The 20,496-nt window shown below is 35.7% G+C and overlaps 1 protein-coding gene across 1 annotated transcript in view; it reads right to left on the bottom strand.

Annotated features, from left to right (window-relative positions):
* KCNH8 (potassium voltage-gated channel subfamily H member 8) overlaps nt 1–20,496 on the bottom strand; it is a 118,547-nt gene that overhangs the window by 38,647 nt on the left and 59,404 nt on the right. The window contains exons 7-8 of the mRNA XM_033511900.1: nt 6,353–6,550; nt 1,486–1,685 (exon numbers count right to left, since the gene is read on the bottom strand). Of these exons, the coding sequence (XP_033367791.1) occupies nt 1,486–1,685; nt 6,353–6,550 (398 nt within the window). The remainder of the gene's footprint in view (nt 1–1,485; nt 1,686–6,352; nt 6,551–20,496) is intronic.

Raw genomic sequence — 20,496 nt, 5'->3', positions numbered from 1 at the left:
CCCAAAAAAAACCAACAAACCACGAAAGAAAGGTCAACAACACTATACAAATTCCCTCTAATGAACAATTTAACTTTGTCCAGGTTCTTCTCTGTGGTAGAACACAGTAGGCTGCTCAGGTATACCCTTGTATACAGTGACATACACAATGCAAACAGAGAATTCTGTAAGATCCATCAATATGCAATATTACTTCTTCCTTAGTAAAACCACTGGAAGAGGAATAACTAGAAAAACCTGCCTTGAATGTGTTTTTGTTCTTGTTGTTATTTTCATTTTTAATAATGTAACTGGCCACTGAAAAAGGGGTGGGAAAGGAACAGAGACAGGGTATACGTTCAATGGAAGAACCTATGGAAACTAAAAAACAATGAGGTCTCACTTTTTCCTTTCAAGCTGCAAGCCCACAAATATATGTTTGTTTGCAGTTTGAGGGGATGTTTGTCTGAACAAAGCAATCAGCCAATGCTTGACCAGGTGGGCTCAGACAAGGCGTTTTATCCACAGGAGGGAAATAATGAAAGACTGATGGTCTCTCCAGGAGCTGCAGTTGCACTACAGCAGTCACTCACTTTCAGTGTGACTAAAAAGTACAGAAGGTACAAGAGCTGAAGGTGATCATTAACCACATCTAGGAAAGCCTTGACATCTAAGTAATTTTTTTTACCTTTGGAAATCTTAGTAAGCTCCTTCTGTTGCTAAGATGCTGTTGAAAATCCCATTCTTTGTGCTGTGCACAGCACAAAAAGAATTTATCAGGAAAAGAATGTTCCAAACCCCAAATCTTTCTTCTTATTTCCACTTATTTCTGCTTATTATCTTCAGAGACCACTGAGTTTTATAACACAGATAACAAGAAACCTGAAGGGAGTGCTCCATTCAAATAACACTCCAGCAGGGAGAAGCCATTATTTCTCCTGCAGTACAGTAACACATAACCAGGATAAGTAATTTAAAACAAGCAAGCACAGACACCACTAGAAATCTGTCTTTTGACTACACTCTCAAGTTACACTCTGCAATATTTAAAAATGTAGTGATACAAATAACATAAAAATTCAGGCTAAATCAATTGTTTACAATATTGCAATAAATAAGATGAAAGAGGAAGGAAAGAGCATCATAGTCCCTACTTTAAAAAGGACCTAAAATCCCCATGTAGATATTTTATTTAGTGAAAGACAGAAGTATTCATTATATTGTTTCTGCTGGCATCACCTAAAAGGTTTCTGATGAATGCTTATTCAGCATTTGAGAATCATGGACAACTGAATTTCACTACATTATTTGATGTTTTAAACCTGCTTTTTCAATTATGTACCCTCTTCCTGGGACAATCCAAGTTTATTTTTAGGCATGGTTTTCTTTGGTATGCAACTTCACACCAAACACAGCATCACAAAAGAAAATTTACCCCCCTCCTTGACTCATAGTCATAGTTCATAGTCAAAACAATCAAACACAAATCCCCCTTCATTTGGTTACCTCGTTAGAATCAATTCCATTATTGACAGACCATGTGGTTTGGAAATATTCAAGCATCCTTTGCTTTAGCTGCTGTGGCAGGTGATGGACCCGTATAAAGTCCTTCAAATCCTTGGTTCTTGTGTGATAAAGGGACCATCTGGAGTACATCCTCTGAATTATGGCAGTCACATTGCCAAACACCAAGGCGTGCATCAGAGCTAGGAAGTATAGACATTACATACAATCTGGAGTGATTTGTTCATCAATAAAACTTAACACAGAAAATACACAGCATCTTCACAGAGAGAAACTTTACAGGTTTAGAGATATAAGAAAGCTTTTGAATATAAGACTTGTAGAGTAATGGCATATTAATATGGTGACATTAATGTAATTATTTATTTCTGGTGTTTGAGATGCTACAAGTCACTGTCATAGGACAGGATAGAACAACTACTTACTCTATCTTTTCAGGATACCTAACAAAATAATCAAATCAAGTTAAGTCCATTGTCTAAGAGAAAAGGAAAACAGAACATGGAATCATAGAATCATAGAATGGTTTGGGAGGAACCTTAAAGATCTTCTAGTTCCAACCAGCCTGCCATGGGCAAGGATGCCTTTCACTAGACCAAGTTGGTCAAAACCTCTTCCAACCTGACCTAGAACACTTCAAGGGATGGGACATCCACAACTTCCCTGAGCAACATCTTCCTGTGCCTCACCACCCTCATAGTAAAGAATTTCTCCCCATATCTAATCCAAACCTATTCTCTTTCAGTTTGAAGCATTCCCACTCATCCTGTCACTACAGGCCTTTGTAAAAAGAGCAGGAAGGAACACATGTAGGCAGGTATGCTCAGAAAATAATGAGATACTAATAATCAGTATGAAAACTAGACTCAAATGGTCAATTGGAAACTACACAACATCTAACAGATTTCAGAGAACTCATATAAATAAAAACAATTACTAATGGAGACCATGTATGAGGAATGAGGCTGTAAATAACATTTAAAAATGTATCGTATTCTGGGGGATAAATTTTTAAAAAAGCCAGGAAAAAAAAAAACATTTTAAAGCTGAAATTCAGGTTAAAAGAAACATTCAAAGAAACAATCTGATTTCTTATGTTGCTTGACAGGGTCAAATATGGTTAAAATTGTTCTGACATCCTGGAGTTTGTCTGCAATTAGTTATTGGCTTGGGAATAAAAAGACCAGAAGGAAAATTAAAGAAATATTTACAGACAGAGGTCATCTGGGCTTGTCTGTGTAGAAATGCATTTGCTTATTTGAGTTGTAAAAATTCCAGCTAAATTGTCTGTCATGTGGTATTGGTCTGATGTATAGAATGTACACATCTACAAATTGTTTATTAAAATATTACTAAAATCTTTATTATTTCTCTAAAGGGACATCTGTCTTTATAGTGCTTGAAAGAAAGCTGAAAGACTTCTCAGAGTGACAAAGGAATTAGTTTATAAGCAAGACAAATGAGTTGTTGACCTTGTATGTCACTTTACAGAAGTCCAATGTGAGTGAGAAGACACAAGGGGAAAGGAGGAGAAAAGGATACCATTTTCATCTGGTAAAAAGAGATAGAAAATTCTGTAGTTTGGAGAGTTAGAAAACTTCTACAGGCTGAGAAAAACACAAAGGAGCTAGTAACAATATCTATGTCCTTTATGTGAAGGGAGTGGAAAAAAACCAGATAAAGAACTGCAGTATAGAAATAGCAAAAAGAAAAGGATTATGGATGTAGTAAGAATAGTAAGCCTAACTGGAAATTTATTTCTAAAAATAATCAGCTATTTCAACGAGGTGTTCATGATAGTGCAGAGATTTGCTAAGTCATTAATGTCAGAAGCTAGAGCAACAAAATGTGAGGGACTGGTGTAATCCAAGACACAGGATATTATATTAGAAATATGGCAGCTAGGTCTGAAACAATTCAGGCAGACGCAGATAAATAGGTTACAGAAATAGTGTAACCTCTTAAAGGATGCAGTAATCAGTTTAAACAGGGGGAGAGGGATAAAGCATTAGGTGGTGTATGACTGCAAGTGTAAGACTCACACGTGAGGTAAGTCCCTCATCAGACTCCAAGGTTAGGAGTGGACAATGGAGAGATCTCAGTGATGTTATTATAGACACAAATATCATCTAGAATTTTATTATTCAGGTTGAATCTGTCTTTGCCTATATACATTGGAAGGCAACTGCTTCTCATCATGACAAGCTATTCTTGGCTGTGACAGGCATTAGAATTCGCTATCAAATAATCATACACTTACCCTACTTTCTGTAAGAAACCTATTACGCCTCTGTCTAAACTCAAGTAGCACAGGTTCAAAACTTCTAGGAACTGTATTTCATAAAGTGGCCTTTATTTTAATAGATACTTTAAATCACATTTTAGTTGCTTGGGGAACAGAGGAACACATCTGATCCCAGATAGGACTGGAGCTACTAGAGTGGGCTTTCAATCTCTTAAATACAAAAATAGACATGATTTGCTGAAGGAACATGGAGAGTACAAGACAGAACTTGGTATGATCACCTGCTGGAGGGCAGATCTGATTAATATTTTACAGATCCTGAGTATCCTAGGGATTTTGGTTGCATTTTAATGAGTAAATTTTCTTCCCAACTTTAAGAAGACATATTGTATTGAACAAGATTTTTTATCTTCAGAATATGACTTGTTAAAAATTTAAATTTCACATTTATGCAAAATAAAAATTAATGCAAAGAGGCCAGTATCTATTAAAAAGGTATTCCATATGCTATTTATTTGTTAAGTTTACACTGGTTTTTTTCTGTCTTCAACTTTTTCAAGGTTTAAGTAAATTGACTTCATTTTCTTCAGTTTGTAGTGTCATGCATTAAAGAGGTACAGAAAAACTACTGATAAGCTAAAATACCATCCATTACACCTGAAATTTCATTAAGTAATGGCTTGGTCAAAAAGTCTGAAAAACTTATACCAATTTTTCTCAGAACATCACTTTCCATTAGGGAAATTTTAAAATTAAATATTAGCCAAAATGATACACTAAAACAGGTTTTAAGAAATTAAGAGCTATGTTCCTAAGCATGGGAATTATCACTTTATTCCTAACTGAGTTTTCTAAGACATGCTCACCAATCTTCACAGTATCATTCTAACTCCATCAAGTTTCTTTGATTTTCCTCAGTAGTACCTAAAATATAATTCCTCAAGAAAATACCTTCAGATCAGCCTTCACTGCTTTTTTTACCTGGACATATCTTGTTCACTGGGCTCTCACAGATATAAATCTATTCTCCTACCTGCTTGCCTATGAGCAACTTCGCCTTTCAGTCGTCAGTCCCCTCTTACTCCACTCAGCTCACTAGTCCTTCACAATTTATTCAATGTACAAGCATATCACAAGAAATAAAAGTGAAATTTTTATAAATGGACTAAACAAATGTATAGGATACTTCTATATTCTATTATATTTATGAAAGCTCTGCCATATTAAAGTGAATTAAATATTCATCCTGCCTTACACAGATCTTTTGATTTCTTGATAGAAATGAAAACTCCTTCTTTCATTCCAACAGATTTTATGTAGTGAAAGCCCTAAAGAACAGTGACCTCAGTGTACTTTAAAACTATAGTTTTATGCAACCACCAAAAGAAATTTATGACCTGTTTGTGGTTTTGTGACATTGTCAAAACCAAAATTATATCATTCTTGGATGATTCATTATATTATTACCACTCATTTTCAAGACTGAGAAAAATGAAAATAATTCACTGAACAATTTTTTTACCACTTAATGATGCAAATATATATTTTACAGGTAATCCATCATGTTCCCTGGCTTTCAAGTGTCAAATTTCCAATTTATTGTTGCCCAGAAGAATCTATCCTGCAAAGCTGACACCCAGGGCTTTGCTGACTAGCCCTGGAGAAATACCTGCTAGTATTTCTAGAACAACTAAGCCAGCAGAAAGAAAAAGGGAGGACAGAGTACTCTAGAAGTGACTTGTTTTAATCCTTCATGTCCAGTGTGGCATCTTTGAGCTGTATTATGTACATATTGTGAAATAGCACAGCTGATTTTTTTGTGGAAGATGAACGTAAAGCTTCTGGTGCTTTATCTAAAGGTCTTGGCTTACAAATCTCTGCTGCTTGTACTCAGGTGCCTCAGCAGAAGGAATGGGACCATGAATGAGCATGTGGCTTACTCTGACAGTACACATAGGTAATCAGCATAAATGCTACTAAGAGCTCCAAATATGACAAAAAAATTGCATTCTGATTCAGATCTGAATTAAATTTTTATCAATGATAATTGAAATGGTTTTTTTTAATTATTTTTATGCTATTTTTTCACCAAACAGTCTCCTGGCTCTGTCATGTCTCTCTTTCTCTCTGGTCTGGTCCTTCAGAGAAGGATACACACCAGCTCACAGACACTTTGTCCTGTGGGCTGGCCTCCCCCCCTCATCAGCATTCCCAGGACTGCTGCAGGGATGGAACTGCAGCTGATGTGCACATCAGACCTGGCTGTCTGGAAAAGTGTCTGCCACAAGTGACTGAAATCCCCAGCACACGGCTGGGCCACTCCCACTGTTCACATTATTATGTGAACTTGCATTTCAGTGGGTGACACTTGTCTTTCATCACCATAAGTGTGCAAAAGGTTAGAATTATGTCTGCCTAAGAGAGTTTATCTAGTGCAAAACAAAGAAAGTTGTTTCCTTCTTTTGCCATTTTAAATTAAATTTAAATCAGCTTTCTGCTGCATTTGTTTGGGGTTTCTTTTAAGAAACTTAGCAAAATTTCAGCTTTTATTTGACTTTTTCTTACCCCTTGGAGATGTTTTAAATGACACTTAATTGTACCTACCCCCAATCAGCATTGTGCAAATGGAGAAGATCTTTTCAGCATCGGTATTGGCTGAAACATTTCCAAAGCCAACACTGGTGAGGCTGCTGAGAGTGAAATACAGGGCAGCTATATAGGCACTTCTGATTGATGGGCCTCCTAGTGTATTATTCTCATAATAAGGAGATTCAATTCGTTTTCCTAGCTCATGAAGCCAACCTGAAAAAACAAAACATAAAAAGATTAATTTTTAAGTAATACTGGCATTACCGTGAAAACTATACATTAGACTAAAAAACAGTTCTAGGAACCCCCACAGATCTACCTAAAAGACATTATATTCTTCACACAATTCCAAGAATAGAAAGACCATTAAGCTGTGGGAATTTATGCAGCACATTAAGTATTGTGTCTCTGGGATATTTATTTTTATGTACAATTTTTATGATAAGAATTGCATTTCTGCATTGAAACCAAGTGGTTTTGAATTGCATATTACAGGTCTAATTAGATAATTTATAAAATCCATTAAATCACTGAAAAGAAAAAAATCTTCACCTAATAACATGGCAGCAACAATGCAACATCATTTTATTCTTTCAATTAATTAATGCTTAGAAAGCTTCTTGACATTCTAAGACTAAATCATTATAATAGTAATTACATATTCAGAGCTTTTCACATGTTTCTTTTTGCAGTAGAAAAGATTCAAAGAACTAAACATAACTTTTCAAAACACGCTTCAGTAAGTATTTTCTAAATTGTTCATTCAATTCTTCCTTTCATTTTGATAAACAAGTCTATGTGTGCCAGAAAAAGCAGAATTAGCTACTGCCTCAGATATTTGAAAAAAACAACAAAACAACTCCAAAGCAACAATGCAGGAAAAAAATATGCAGCTGGAAAACACAACCTGAATTAATTACATAAACACAATGCTTCACAAAAATCAAGACTGGGGAAAAAAGAAGGATAAAAATCTATTTGAGTTCCCAGTTTTGCCTGTTAAACAGCTTGCTTGGGAGATTGGAAATCTTACATGAGCATACAGGGAGAGCTGCCAAAAGAAAATAATCCTGAGAGACAGAGTTTTATTTTTAGAAAAATTGTTTGGGGGTTCCCCTTTTGTAAGCTGGGACCTGACAGACTGAATCATCTCCTCTCCACTTCAGTCGACATCCATTTCAATGAATCCAAATATGAACTGGGGGAAATCTCATTGCACAGTATGTCTGCAAAAGCAGGGGGTAGATTTAACCTATCTGTCCCAGCACTTCCAGTTGAGTTGGGGAAAGAGTCAGTAGGAATTTAACAGCTAGAGTAGACCTGCATGGTTGCTCCCATGCTCAGCTCCATACTTTCTGGCCTGCTGTCCACCAGAGAGAAAGCTCAGCCAGAAGGGCTGGGTAATGGCAGAACAATGTGTGGCCATGACCCTGCTGATCCCCCTGGTGCAGGACAGGGAATTTGGTCAAAAGCAAAAATGAAAGCAGTCTGCATTGTCATAAAACGGCAGTACTGAGTAGGATGTTTTACCTTGCCAGCAGACAAGAAAGCATATGAAAATCAATTTGGTTTTACAAAGTACAATATTTTATTTGTGGCTCCCAATTATTTAAAATGAAAATAGAGGAAAATGGGGGGGGGAGCCTAGCTGAGTCAATACCAGTCCTCTGTGCACTATTGTTTTTCTGAGATTACTCTACATTTCCCCAACAGCAGCATGGTCCTTTGTATGGCAGATTTAATTCCTATATTTCTATAGTAAGGAATGTAATCATAAACAGTAAAGATAGAACGAAAATGTAAGAAAATCTCTGGCAGAGAGGAGACAAAGTTAAAAAAAAGGGTCTATTTAAACCTGATGTTAAGTAATACAATCATAAAGTCCAAGATCAGCTCAAGATTTGTTCAGTTGAAAAACTGAAACAAATAAGTTATTTTTAAGACCTGTAACTGATATGCCTTTTAGGAGAAAATCTCCTGCCTCAGAGTGGCTCTAAAAGCCACTGATTCACAGTGTGTAATACACAGCCTGTGTATTTCCATTTTTCTTACTTTTGTTGCATTTCCAGCACTATCCAGGAAAGGTGGATGGATGACTGCATTCTTTAACTGTGAGATATATGTGTACTGTTTTTTCCTTTACAACTCACTTTATGTTCAAGGTTTTCATCCAACCCTACTGAAACATCTTTGTTCCTAAAGGATTCATGCTGCTAGTAAAAGCAAGGTTCAGAAATAAATATCTACATTGTGTCAACCAGTAGAAGTCTCTGCAATAGTTCTACAAAAATTATACTACCAAAATATCAATATAATCATTTTACAATTTCTAGCAAACACCTCTGGCCAAGATACCAGTATTTGAAATGAGTTAACTGTTCAGTGTCTACTGTGGTATAACAGAAAGTCAGACAAATCATCCCCTCAGTAGGATATATGGCTTATCACTGAGCTAAAACAGCAGCAGTTAGCAATGATTAACAATTCTTAACAATTGCTAAAATAATGCCCACAATGTAAAGAAAAGATATGAAGTGAATTTATTTAGAGATTTAGACATGGAAGAGAAAATGTATGTCTGAAAGGAAAACCCAAAAGATATATTCCTCTGACTTGTAGATAAGACTATGTTTACAGCTTCTCATTTCTATTTTGGCTGGCAGAGATTATCCTAATCAGGAACTTCTGAAAAAATTATATAAAGTGGTGTTTCAGCCAGAGTATATAAAATGCTGCATTATCTTCCAGATCAGCTATACTTCTCATATTTGTTGAGAGCGGTGCATTTTTTTCTTCCCAGTTTCAGGGTAGAAGCAAGATACAGTTGTGTGTAAATACTTTCGTCAGCCAATGGAAATAGTCATGAGGTAGCATCACTGGCTAATGCCTTTTCCTTTTCAGTTCCTGTAGGTAACAGCTCTCAGCAGATTCTCTGGCAAGCCTGAGTAATTAATTTCTGCCCTCAGGGAAGAAGAGAAAAATAAATATACCTTGTAGTCAGAGAGAACTTCCTAGAATTTAGCATTATGAATCTTGCCTGGTTCAGAATTAGCATTGTCTAGATACAGCTCTCTGCCTTTGAAAACATTTTAAAGTTCCAATTAGCATAATTAAGAGGAAGGCCTTTCAAAGGGAAAAAGAGCTCTTAAGTAATCAAGTCCCATTGGAAAAGTCAATAGGAATTGGATATTTAGCTCCATTAGGCTACTTTGAAAATTGCTGTAAGAATCTGTATTGAGTTTCATTTACTTATATCTGGGAAGCGCTCAAATGTCAGCAGAAGCCTAAAAAAGCATTTAAACCTCCATGGATGACATACTTTTTAACTGGATGTAAACCACATTATTTCATTTACTAGACATCCAGAAAATTAGTCCTTCCCCTGACTTGGTGCTTTCTCTGCATTGAGTATTTACAATACTCCTTATGACTTGCAGCTTCATTCTATACTACTACTTAAATTTTCCTTTTATGCCAGATACTTAATATACCAAAACACTGTCTGGTACTTCAAAAACTTAGAAATTAGATGCATTTTCCAATGCATTAATTAACTATAGCACTTGTTTTAAAAATAAGAGGAACATTTCCAGTTAAAAAAAAGGTCAGAAGTCTCTGGTTTATTCCGCACTACAGTGTCAGGGAGAATAAAGAAGTGTGGATAAGGAGTGCCTCTTAGAGCATCCCTGAATGTCTGAAAGCAATAGCAGTGATGATGCTAAAAGAGAAAATATGAGACAAAGGCTGAGCTCTCAGCTATGATTCCACATCAAATTTAGGGACTTCGAGTATTCCCAGGGGAAATGTGAAGGTAGAAAAGCCTATCTGCTCTCAAATAATCACTTTTTTTTTGATGTTTAAACATCATTTAAACCTCATTCAGGGCCAAACCATACTTGGCTTTTTCTAGTGAGGAGAGTTAGCAATGCTGTGCTGATAGTAGAGAAAGAGAATGTGTAGTGAGAAATGCTGGAGTTAACTAAGACACTCTGGATTGTCTTTAGCTAGGATTATCATTAAGGAATACATCTGAGGCCAAGATTTGTTTTTCTGACTCAACTGAAAAGAAATATTAATAGAAAATATCCTGAACTGGAGCACATGCAGCCTTCTGATATAAATAGATTATAAGCTTCAACACAGAAGTCGTTATCATATGTCTACTAATGTGTGTTGCAGTGAACAGTTTAGGGTCATTAAGGAGAAGATAAAAACTATACGAGAGAAATTAGATCCTTCATCACTGGAATGAATTTTTAAATTAAAATCACTGTGTAGCCTGAGAGCTGTGTTGGTTCTCACTGCAGTAGTCCCTGATCACTGCTGATAGCTCCTAATTTCAGATCTAGAGCCAGGCAGCCAGGAGCAAACCTACAGGTTTGCACAGCAAAGTACACCAGCCTTTCATCACATAGCAGTACCCTGTGATCAGCAAATAAACATCTCATATTTCCATTTTAAATGGGGGAAATATATTCTAAGTTTCTCTTAGTCTCAATGAACCAAGATTTTCAGTTGTATCCATCTCTATGTTTCTTTGTATTAACCTCCACAAAATAAGCCTTAAGGCATAACAGTTGCTAAGAGAGAGAAAGTAGGTGAATTTCCTTCTTTTTAGGCAAAAGCACCTGTGATTACAGTTTCTGTGATTTTAGGTGTCCAAATCACTTCCCTCAGCTGTCTCTGTGGCTACTTCAGAATGTATCAAAATTCATTTGAGGAGGGGAGGGCAGAGCTAGTATTGTATTTGAGATGTGATTTTTTTATAACAGCATAATGAATACATTTTAGCATATCAAACCCTAATTATCATTCATTGACTTTAAAACATTAGCTTCACTTTTAAGAATTAATTAAGAATGCTTCCAAAGAATTTTGCACAGGTACTCTCTAGATGTAGCTGACTGATATAATACATTCAAAATCTGAAGGTGTATAAGAAGATGAAATAATTTTACTTCTTGTGTGTATGATTACATTATTGAATAGTCATTGCCTCTGTTCTCATGGTGATTACTCAGGCTCCTCACAAGAGCTTCCAAAGTCTTTTTTATCCTTGTCTAGCCAAAATGTTTTTGACATGTGCAACCTTTCCCTGCTAAAACATTTGTAGTTTTCCCCCAGACTATTAACAGACCAAACAGCACCATTCCTACTATTTCACCCTGTGGAATATTGTTGTTACTCTTTCATTGTCACAAAGCCTGATCATTTGTTTACAGGTTTGATTTGTGGTGGAGCTTTGCCTGTCATGTTAGGGGAGGCTCCCAGGTACCAGAACAGATGGTTTTAGGATTAAAGAACCCCAGAGATGACAAGAGCAATCATACTTTCAACCACTGTTTCTGGAGGACTGTAAATGTGCCAGATCTTATTGCTCTGGGTCAATAAGTAGAACAGGAATCAGGCTTTTCTTTCATACAAATTAGAAAAGAAAAAAAAAATAGGTACAAACTTTTCTCCCTCCTTCCCCACCAAAACAAAAAAAAAGAACAAGACACAGTCCTGAGCCTGTGGCACAGTTGCAGGCTCTGAGAGTGTGAAAACACAGCTCCAGTACATGTGCTCAAATGGCAAAATTGCACACTAGTAAAATATGAATTTATGCTCTTTTCGAAACAAAGACAATAAATAAGCATTATCTGTGTAAGAGGAAACCAGAGGTGTGTCTATATGACATGTCAACAAGTACAGGGTACAAATAAGAACTCTGGCCAAGAGGCTTATATTTGAAGAAAATAAGCTGGTATTCAAGATAAGTAAGAAATAATTAGCAATGCATGAAATTTAAACTAGAATGATTTCAATATTAGTACAACATACATAACCATAATGGCTGCAGGACAATCAGGAACAATTAGCATTAATCTAGTTCCCTTGATCTTTATTCTGCTAACACACTTTCCTGCAAAGAGTGGACACCTAAAATGAGAAAGAAAACAAATATGATAGAGACAAAAACATATTTCTCAAGTTCTGAGACTTCTTAAAAATGTTAAGTCTCAAAATAATTCATTCAAAATACCTCTAATTTTAGCTTTGTAAAATATGGTCCTTATCAGAGTATATTCTTTATTATGATGACTTCAATGTTTTTTTTCCTTAAACTAGAAAGACATAACATGGGTATGAATAAGACTGGTAATGTTACAGGAGTAGAGGAACACCTACTGCAGTATTCAAATCTTACGGAGGGAAATTTTTGACATGATGTAGGAAAGAAACAGGTTTAACTTGGACTAAATGAAACAGCTTGACCTCAACAAACTATGATGAGACATCTCAAAATTATTGATGAGGATCCACCTGTAGCAACTTTGAGGATTACTGTTATACTAGAATTCAGGTGAACACTAGGAATGGGTAGATTCAATAAATATGACATTTGATTTCCATTGCAGAGAAACTGGATAGAATTTTTTTTACATCTCTTCCAAAATTAGCACATGAAATGAGAGTTGGTCATGAGCCAAAATCGAAGGCACAAACACACTCCTAATAAAGCTGAATTCAGGCCCTTTTTTTTTTTTTTTTTTTTTTNTGTATTATGGATCTAATTAAAAAATCAGGGTTTGAACTTATATCATATGAAGTTGTAATCTTCTGCCAGATATTGGGAATTTTACCACTGATTTTTGAGCATCTGTGATATCATCCAGAGAAAGACTGGACTTGGACATAATGCAACCAGAAGAGAAAAACAAAGGTAAAAATTAAGGTTCCTGTATTGCTCATGAGGCTTGGACATTCAAGATGCACAAATGTGTGTAGTCAAAGGCAGGTAGGTGACATGAATACCTTCATATTTGGTTCTTTACCTTAATCTTACCTGGTTTCCTGCCTGCCTTACCCTTTCCAGGTACAATAATCTGGAGGAAACTGTATCTTCCCCAAGATCCTTAGGGAAAGTTTTTGACTATCTAGAGACATACGTTGAGACAGATGTTTTGAAAATCATTTCAAAAGCCATAGAGCTTTCCAAAATAAATGTGTACTCATTCTTGGATTAGAGCATTTTTAGGTACAAGCTTAAACTCTGTCAGGTCTACCAAAAGTTAATTTCAGTTGAAAGGTGAATTCTTTTTTAAATCTAACTAATACTATTTGTAAATAAAATGGCTGTTGTATTTCTAATTGAATGTTTCCTTAGAAAGTAGCATAAAAAAATTATATTTTGCAGAGCTATAACTCATCTAACTTGACAAAGTCATAACAAGATATTAACTCATTGTTTTCATTGAAAATGAAGATTTCATGGTGAAATAAATACTCAATGAACTAAGTAGTTTCCGTAGGAAGAAGAGCTCAATCAAGGAATTAAAAAACAAACAAACAAAAAATCTAAGATCTAATTGCAATGTTCCTTATAAAAAGAGAAACACAGATGAGCTCACAGAAGTGCTGAAAATCTGAAAATTTGGCCTCAATTACCTGATAAAATTCAACTCTAAATTGCAAATCTCACTACTTAGAATAAAAAAGTAGCATTTCTCTTTTCTCATGGCAAAATTGATGCCACCTTTGAGATTTGGCGAAAACTTCCTCGTAGGAAGTAATTTCTTGTCATCACCAAGGTGTGGTCTATTAAATAATTTACATTTTTATTTTGGGGTAAGTGCAAGGAGAGATACTTCCTAAGAGAAACTTGCAATCCACCCCAGTGAAGGCACCATAAGAATTATAATGCAATTTCCAAATCCTCTGGTTGGTAACTCCTGGGCACGCTCATGGCTTAAAAATAGTAGAGCAAAAGGCCTGATATTAAATATTTTAAATGATTGCATTTTATTAGAAAACAATTTTGGAAAGCTATGTTTTAAAATGTTTAGTTAGCAACAAGTTAGAATAGTCTGGAGTTCAGCATATCTTCCACCTAATGCAAAATGCTAGATTAACACTCTAAGAAATACAGTGTACAAGAATTTCCAATATTTTCACATATTTCAAGCCCTGCACATTTCTAGCCTGAATCTAACTAGCTAGATATAATTATAATCTAATATAGTTGATACATTAAATCTTAAAATTTCTAGATGTCTATCTTTTGTCTGCAAAATAAAGTTTTGTTCTTTTACATTTTCTCCTACTGTAAGAAATCCTTGAGGATCTTGAGCAGCCCAGATAAAGATTCACACTCGGAGCAGCCTAGATAAAGATTCACAGTCAGAGCCCTAGATGCTTCTTAAAGTTGGTAGATAATTAATGTGATTTAGCTATTTACATTTCTTCTTCACCATGTGGCAAAATATTGTCTTTCCAGGAAAGCTACTTCATGCCTACAAGTAGATTCTATTCTGGTGAGAGAAGAAAGAAAGGAGTGTACTGGGGGGAGATAACCCTTTGGGAAGAGCTCCAAGACAATCTCCAAAAGCCAGCTAATGCTCTGCAGGAACACAGGGGTTATCACCTCCAGAAGGCTCTGCATGAGTTGTCCCTCCTACCCCAATGCTGCGTTGCTGCCTTCATGAGGCAGCAGATTGCATCTCTGGGACATTCTGGTATTCTGTGGATGACTGAAAAAATCAGACAGATCTGTTCCTCATATTTATGAGGAAGACTCCAATATACATCCATACCAGTCTCACATTATAATGCAATAAAGATTCCCCTTACAGTAGAGATACATTTATTCCTAGGCAGAGAACTGTCTACATTACATATAAGAGCTATGTATAAGGATTTTTAGAGCTGACTCAGCAGGCCTGCAAGGAACTCATTCCTCTTGATATTTTATGATAGCTCTCTAAACATTTAGACTTGCTTTTGCAAAGAAGCTCCAGTGTACATGGTCAGTGCACCTGCATTCCTGTCATAACTTCTTTCAGCCTCATTTATCAAAGAGTCAGTAAATTTAAAAAAGAAATGTTCTTGAAACTCTTCTCTGTAATAAGCTAGTACAGCTCTTCTCAACAGTAATTTGTCAGATGGCTGTGTTTGAATATGTGTGAGATTTAAATCCCTCTTGCTTTTGCAAGTCAGCAGTTTACTCTCTCTTCCCCACACCATTGAATCACAGAATCAACTTGGAAAAGATTGGAAAAGACCTTGGCGATCATCGGGTCCAAATAAAGAATAAGATGGGGAAATTCTCAATATCAACTCTCTGCAGCAGTAGCAGACAATACATGCAAAGCATTTAATACAGCTAACTATTTTTATTCAAATTTTTATTTTTACTAGGAATAGTCTACGAACAGCTCTAATGACGTTAACATATTTGAAGAAAAACACCTTTTTCATTTCTTAAGAAATTATCTTGATTTGTTCTCCCCTGTACATTTTCCTAGGGTTCTTAAAATGAAAAAAATTATCAGTGTAAGTAAATTAACTACTTTTTTTGGCAATATAGTAAAATGTTAATTTAATTTTCAGATTAAAGGTAAAACATACAAGTCTAAATTTATAGGTTTATTTGAGAAATAAAATTGTAAGGCCGTCATCAGAGTTACATAAATCATGTGATTATCATCTTTAAGGAAATGCTCACAGTGTCACTGCAGAAGGAGTTTCAGTATTTAACATTACTGCTCCTTAGACAAACTGGCTGTTACTGTCCTTTTCCAGGCTATTAAATGCCTTGCAGCTAAGTTTGGAATTAGACACGTTTGTGCTGGTCGTCCACTCAGTGCAAAGAGCACGTCCATCTATGCCCTCTTTGTTTCCCTGTGCTCCATCAGTCTGTACCCATCTGTTAGAGCTTCTCTTATCTTATATTTAGACTGTAATATCCTCCTGGGCAAGAGCAGCCTTTTTATCCTGTGTTAATTCAGCAATGGAGACAAGAGGGCCTTGACCCATAAGTAGCATCCCAGGTGTTCCTGCAATAAAATTCATGATAATGAGGGTTTTTTTTATGGTGTCAGCTAAAGAGTTAGGAATCTGTTCTGCAGCTTTATCTGTCGGAATCCAAGTCATGCCAAAAAGGTTTTGGGCTACTACAGGCAAACTATTTGTGTCTTTTTAAAGAAATAAGCACTCTCCTCCATAAGCAATAGAGATGAATTTAAAATTAAGCCTTTATTATCAAAGTATGCCGAAATCTTCCACACAATAAAGCCTTGCAGAGTGTAAGTTTTAAAGTTGCTAGCAAAAGTTTGTGTCTAAATGTGTGCAGCATGGCATAATTAATCTCACCTTTACCCTGCTGTTCTCACCTGCTCAGGTTTCACCATCAAAGAAATGCATAATAAAGTCTTCCAGTTCTTATGACAATTTCTCATTCCTCAGAATTAATATATTACAGTTCTGACTCAGAATCTGTAAATAAATTTTTATGGAGGCAATGACAGTGGCAATCAATATCTAAAAATCTTTTAAAAAAAGTATTGTTTTTTTGCAAGAGCAAGATATCAAGAGGACTATATTTTTTAGAAAAGCAGTGCAATATGCTACACATATTTTATATTTTCATTCCGTCTAACTGCGAGTAGTCTGCAAGAGTAGAGCTATTTACTTCCATACTCCGCTTTTTAAATCTGAATAATGCAAGAAGTGGTCCCTGACAGGTGGTACTCTCCCCTCTCCTGCCATCTTCCCCACTCTAGAAACTAAATCAACTTTCAGCACCTACTACCTGTTCAAATGCATTCTCCCAGCTTGGCAAAACAGGGGTAGAAGCCTTAAACAGGGCGGAAACCTCAGCACAGAAACTGTTTCCTTTTGTAGGTCTAACTGCAAATGAAAGGTTAATTGCAGAATTGCAATAAAACCGTGCTGATTTCCATCTGACTGGCCTGCATAATCGCACAGGAGATGAAAATGACAGTATGGAGTTCAGTTTGGGTCAGTATAGGCTGCTGCAGCCTACACGACATCCATTTCTCCTTGTCTTCTATATTAATAACATCCATGCTTGGTTAGATAACAGCTAAGTGTGTTAACCTTTGCTACAATCCTCTCCTTACTCGTTCCATAGATTTCACAGCATTGTCTAAGTACTTTCCTCTGTGTTCTTATCTAAGAAGCCACTGTGCTGTACAGGAACCTGCCTCTGACAGGCAGCTGTATGATAAATGGTATTAGCACTTTATTTGCTCTTGCTTTGTCTTAGTTTTTTATTCCTTGATTATACAACATAAGTAACATTTTTCAATTCTGTTTTTTTATTATGTGCCACTTGAATCAAGGAAATTTAGATCCAAACATATTTGGCTTTTATGAGGGGGAGATCAACAACAGGGGATATTTTATTCTCGATTATATCTAAGAATAATAAAAATTTGCAGTGTAATAAGGGATTGATATAAAGAAAGAGTAAAAAGTAAAGAGGAAAGGTGGTGTCGTGATGGAAAAGCACACTATGTTTTAAAGTTGATGAAGTTCTGAAAGAATACATCTGTGTCTGCAGACATGACAGGTCTTTTTGAAGTGTGTGACATAAGGGAATCCTAAGCATTAGCATTTTTATCTCCAGCTCTCTTAACCTGACAATGAAAAACAATTTTAAAATAATTAGGTATAATTACTTTTACAGCATGTGGCTTGTGTAAAACTTTACATGCTGCAGAATTCATTGACACACTCTCACTGCTTCACATTGGCTTCTTGGGCTGAAGCCAGTTAGTAGGTAACTTTAAACACTGTCACCTGAAGGTACAAAAGGAACAGAAATATTTTCCAGGGTACAGGAAAATGGAAGAGAGACTGGAAAGAAAAGACTTTTGAATAATTTCCTTTTTTCTGTACAGAAATGATTTTCTATTCTGGCAGCAGAAAACCCTTCTTTTATCAAGCACCTGCACTGGTAAAGGGCAGAGAAAAAAGGATAAATACGGAAATAAGAAACTATGAATATATGCAAAGGACATCTCTAGATTAAAAATTTAAGGCATGCTTATGCTACAAAAGAAAAGAAAAGCTATTTTAGTTGTTATGGGATGTCTTTGGAAAGCAGCATGACATTCTAGCATCCTAGGATCTCTACCTACATGATGGGGCTGAGAGGCATTCCAATCACCTGTTGAAGCAGCTGCTGGAAAGATCTCAAAATACATAGCAAAGGCTTTGTGGGTTTAAACTGGATTGAAAAGTTGTTTAAACAGCCAAGCCAGAGCTTTAAAACAGAAGTAGAAATTTCTAAGAAGTCCTAACAGAACTTCCTATTACACCAATGTGTAAGAGACACTAATGTTTTAGCAAACTGTCCAAAGCTCTCAGGGGAGGGTAGTGTAACCCTAGAACAAGCTACCCAACTGAGGTTTTCAGGACTTGGATGGAGCAAGCTGTGTTTGACCCGATTTCCTGCATGTGATGGTCCTGGTTCAGCTCTGTCACTGGTATAAAGAAACCCCAGAGGCTCTTTGCAGCCAAGAGTCCTACAGTCCCAAGTACAGCAGTTGAGGATTAAAGATTCTGATGTAACTTCAAATTTATTGGACAGAGCTTCTATGCACAATATTTTCAACTTGCAATAAATTATGCTCTCTGGTGTTCCCGTTACAGAAGCCATTTGGAAAGATCCTGGCATTATTTTACCTCTTGGGAATACCCCCTCTTCTGGGGTGTTTGCTAGGCAGATTTTTCCTCTAAGTGTTGCACTGATAATTTCTATTATGGTTGCAAAAACTGGTCCAGATACAGCTTTTCCACTGAGATAAAAACTGCTTTGTAGAATTAATAAATGATACCTAGGTAATCTGTGGTTCAATGCAGCAAGACACACTGTCAAATCTCAGGGGCTTCATCCCCACTCCAGATTTTTACCTTTGACTTAAAAAACTGTCCAAAACTTTTTTTACGAGTTACAAAATTTTGGAAATATCTTAATAATGATGTAAAATATTCACACTCTATTTAATAAGGTACTTTCATGCCTGGTGTTTTTTCTATTCTTCAAATCCAATAAGCTGTCTCAGTCCTGGGGTATTCTGTGATTGCCTAAAATGGTTCAATCAGAAGGCAAAGTACAGTGTGTAAAGGAAAATACAGTTTAATCAAGGAACTGAGCCTGTAGGAAAGAACAGCAGGGAAGACTTACTAAGGCCCAGAGCAGCTAAAATACAAATTGATGTTAATCTAAATGCAAAGGGAATGTTTCAGTTCAGCTCAATTAATGATATTTTAGTTTCACACACCTGCACCTCAAAAATACTGTTTTGGGTTTACAAATAGAAAATGAAATAATTTCCACAAATTTAATTTCTATGAATATTTTAAAATATAAATTTATGTTTAAAATCCTGACAAGGTTTTTACACCTTGTCCATATGGTCCATTTCAGACCATACACTGGTCTGAAATGAGGGATTTTAATAAAGAAAACCTGCTGTAGAAAGTATATTGATTTATGGTTTATATTTAGTTACATAATATGTATTTTAAAACATACGAATCAGGAAAAAAGAAGGGCCAGGGTTTCAGATAAGCCTTCCAAGACCTTAATTTGTAAGTGTAGGTCTTTACCATGTGCTGACAGGTTTCCACACATACTTCCCACGTGTTCTGGTGATTACAGTTTTGCACATAAAACTCCCTTACAGCAGTTCAATTTCTCTGTGTCCAATCTAACAGACTGACAGACACAGAAAATACTGTGTGCCTCTGCTATTATTGTACTAAAATAATGAATAGCTATGTTTATCTGCAAATAGGATTTCTTCAAAAGCCAGATGAACTTTCTCTCATTTCTACCTTATTCAAAAGTCTAACCCAATTAGAGTAAAAAAAATTTCTTTCATTTATAGTTCACACCACAAGCTTCTCCAAATTCGGCCTATATTTTACACCAGAATTATTTTCATCATTCAGATAAGATATCCAGCAGACTTTAAATAAACACTTTTTGGTTGTTTTGGAATACATAGTACATTAATTCTAATTTCTTCATGATTTTAATGATTTTGTCTGTATTTGTTCTAGTAAGGCTAGATATTGTGAACCTCAAGCAAATATTGGAAAATAAAAGCATTACTTTCACAGAGAAGTAAAACTTTAAAGGATCAAAAAAAAGCAATAAAATTGTTTAAAAGAATTCCAATATTAGATATTCTCCTGAGATTAAAATTTTCTGTTTGAACTGCTTTAGAGTGTTTCATCACTGTATAATGCTTCAGAATTTTGGTATATCTTTGTCTTTTTCAAAGTTTGTGCAATGTAATAAGTACTGTTTATAGTCATTCATAGGATGAGTACTTTAAAAAGTTTCATAGCTTCAAAGTGAT

Source organism: Parus major, chromosome 2 (genome assembly GCF_001522545.3).
Source record: "Parus major isolate Abel chromosome 2, Parus_major1.1, whole genome shotgun sequence".
In the NCBI taxonomy this organism is placed as follows: domain Eukaryota; kingdom Metazoa; phylum Chordata; class Aves; order Passeriformes; family Paridae; genus Parus; species Parus major.
This window is presented reverse-complemented; position numbering and strand designations above follow the sequence as displayed.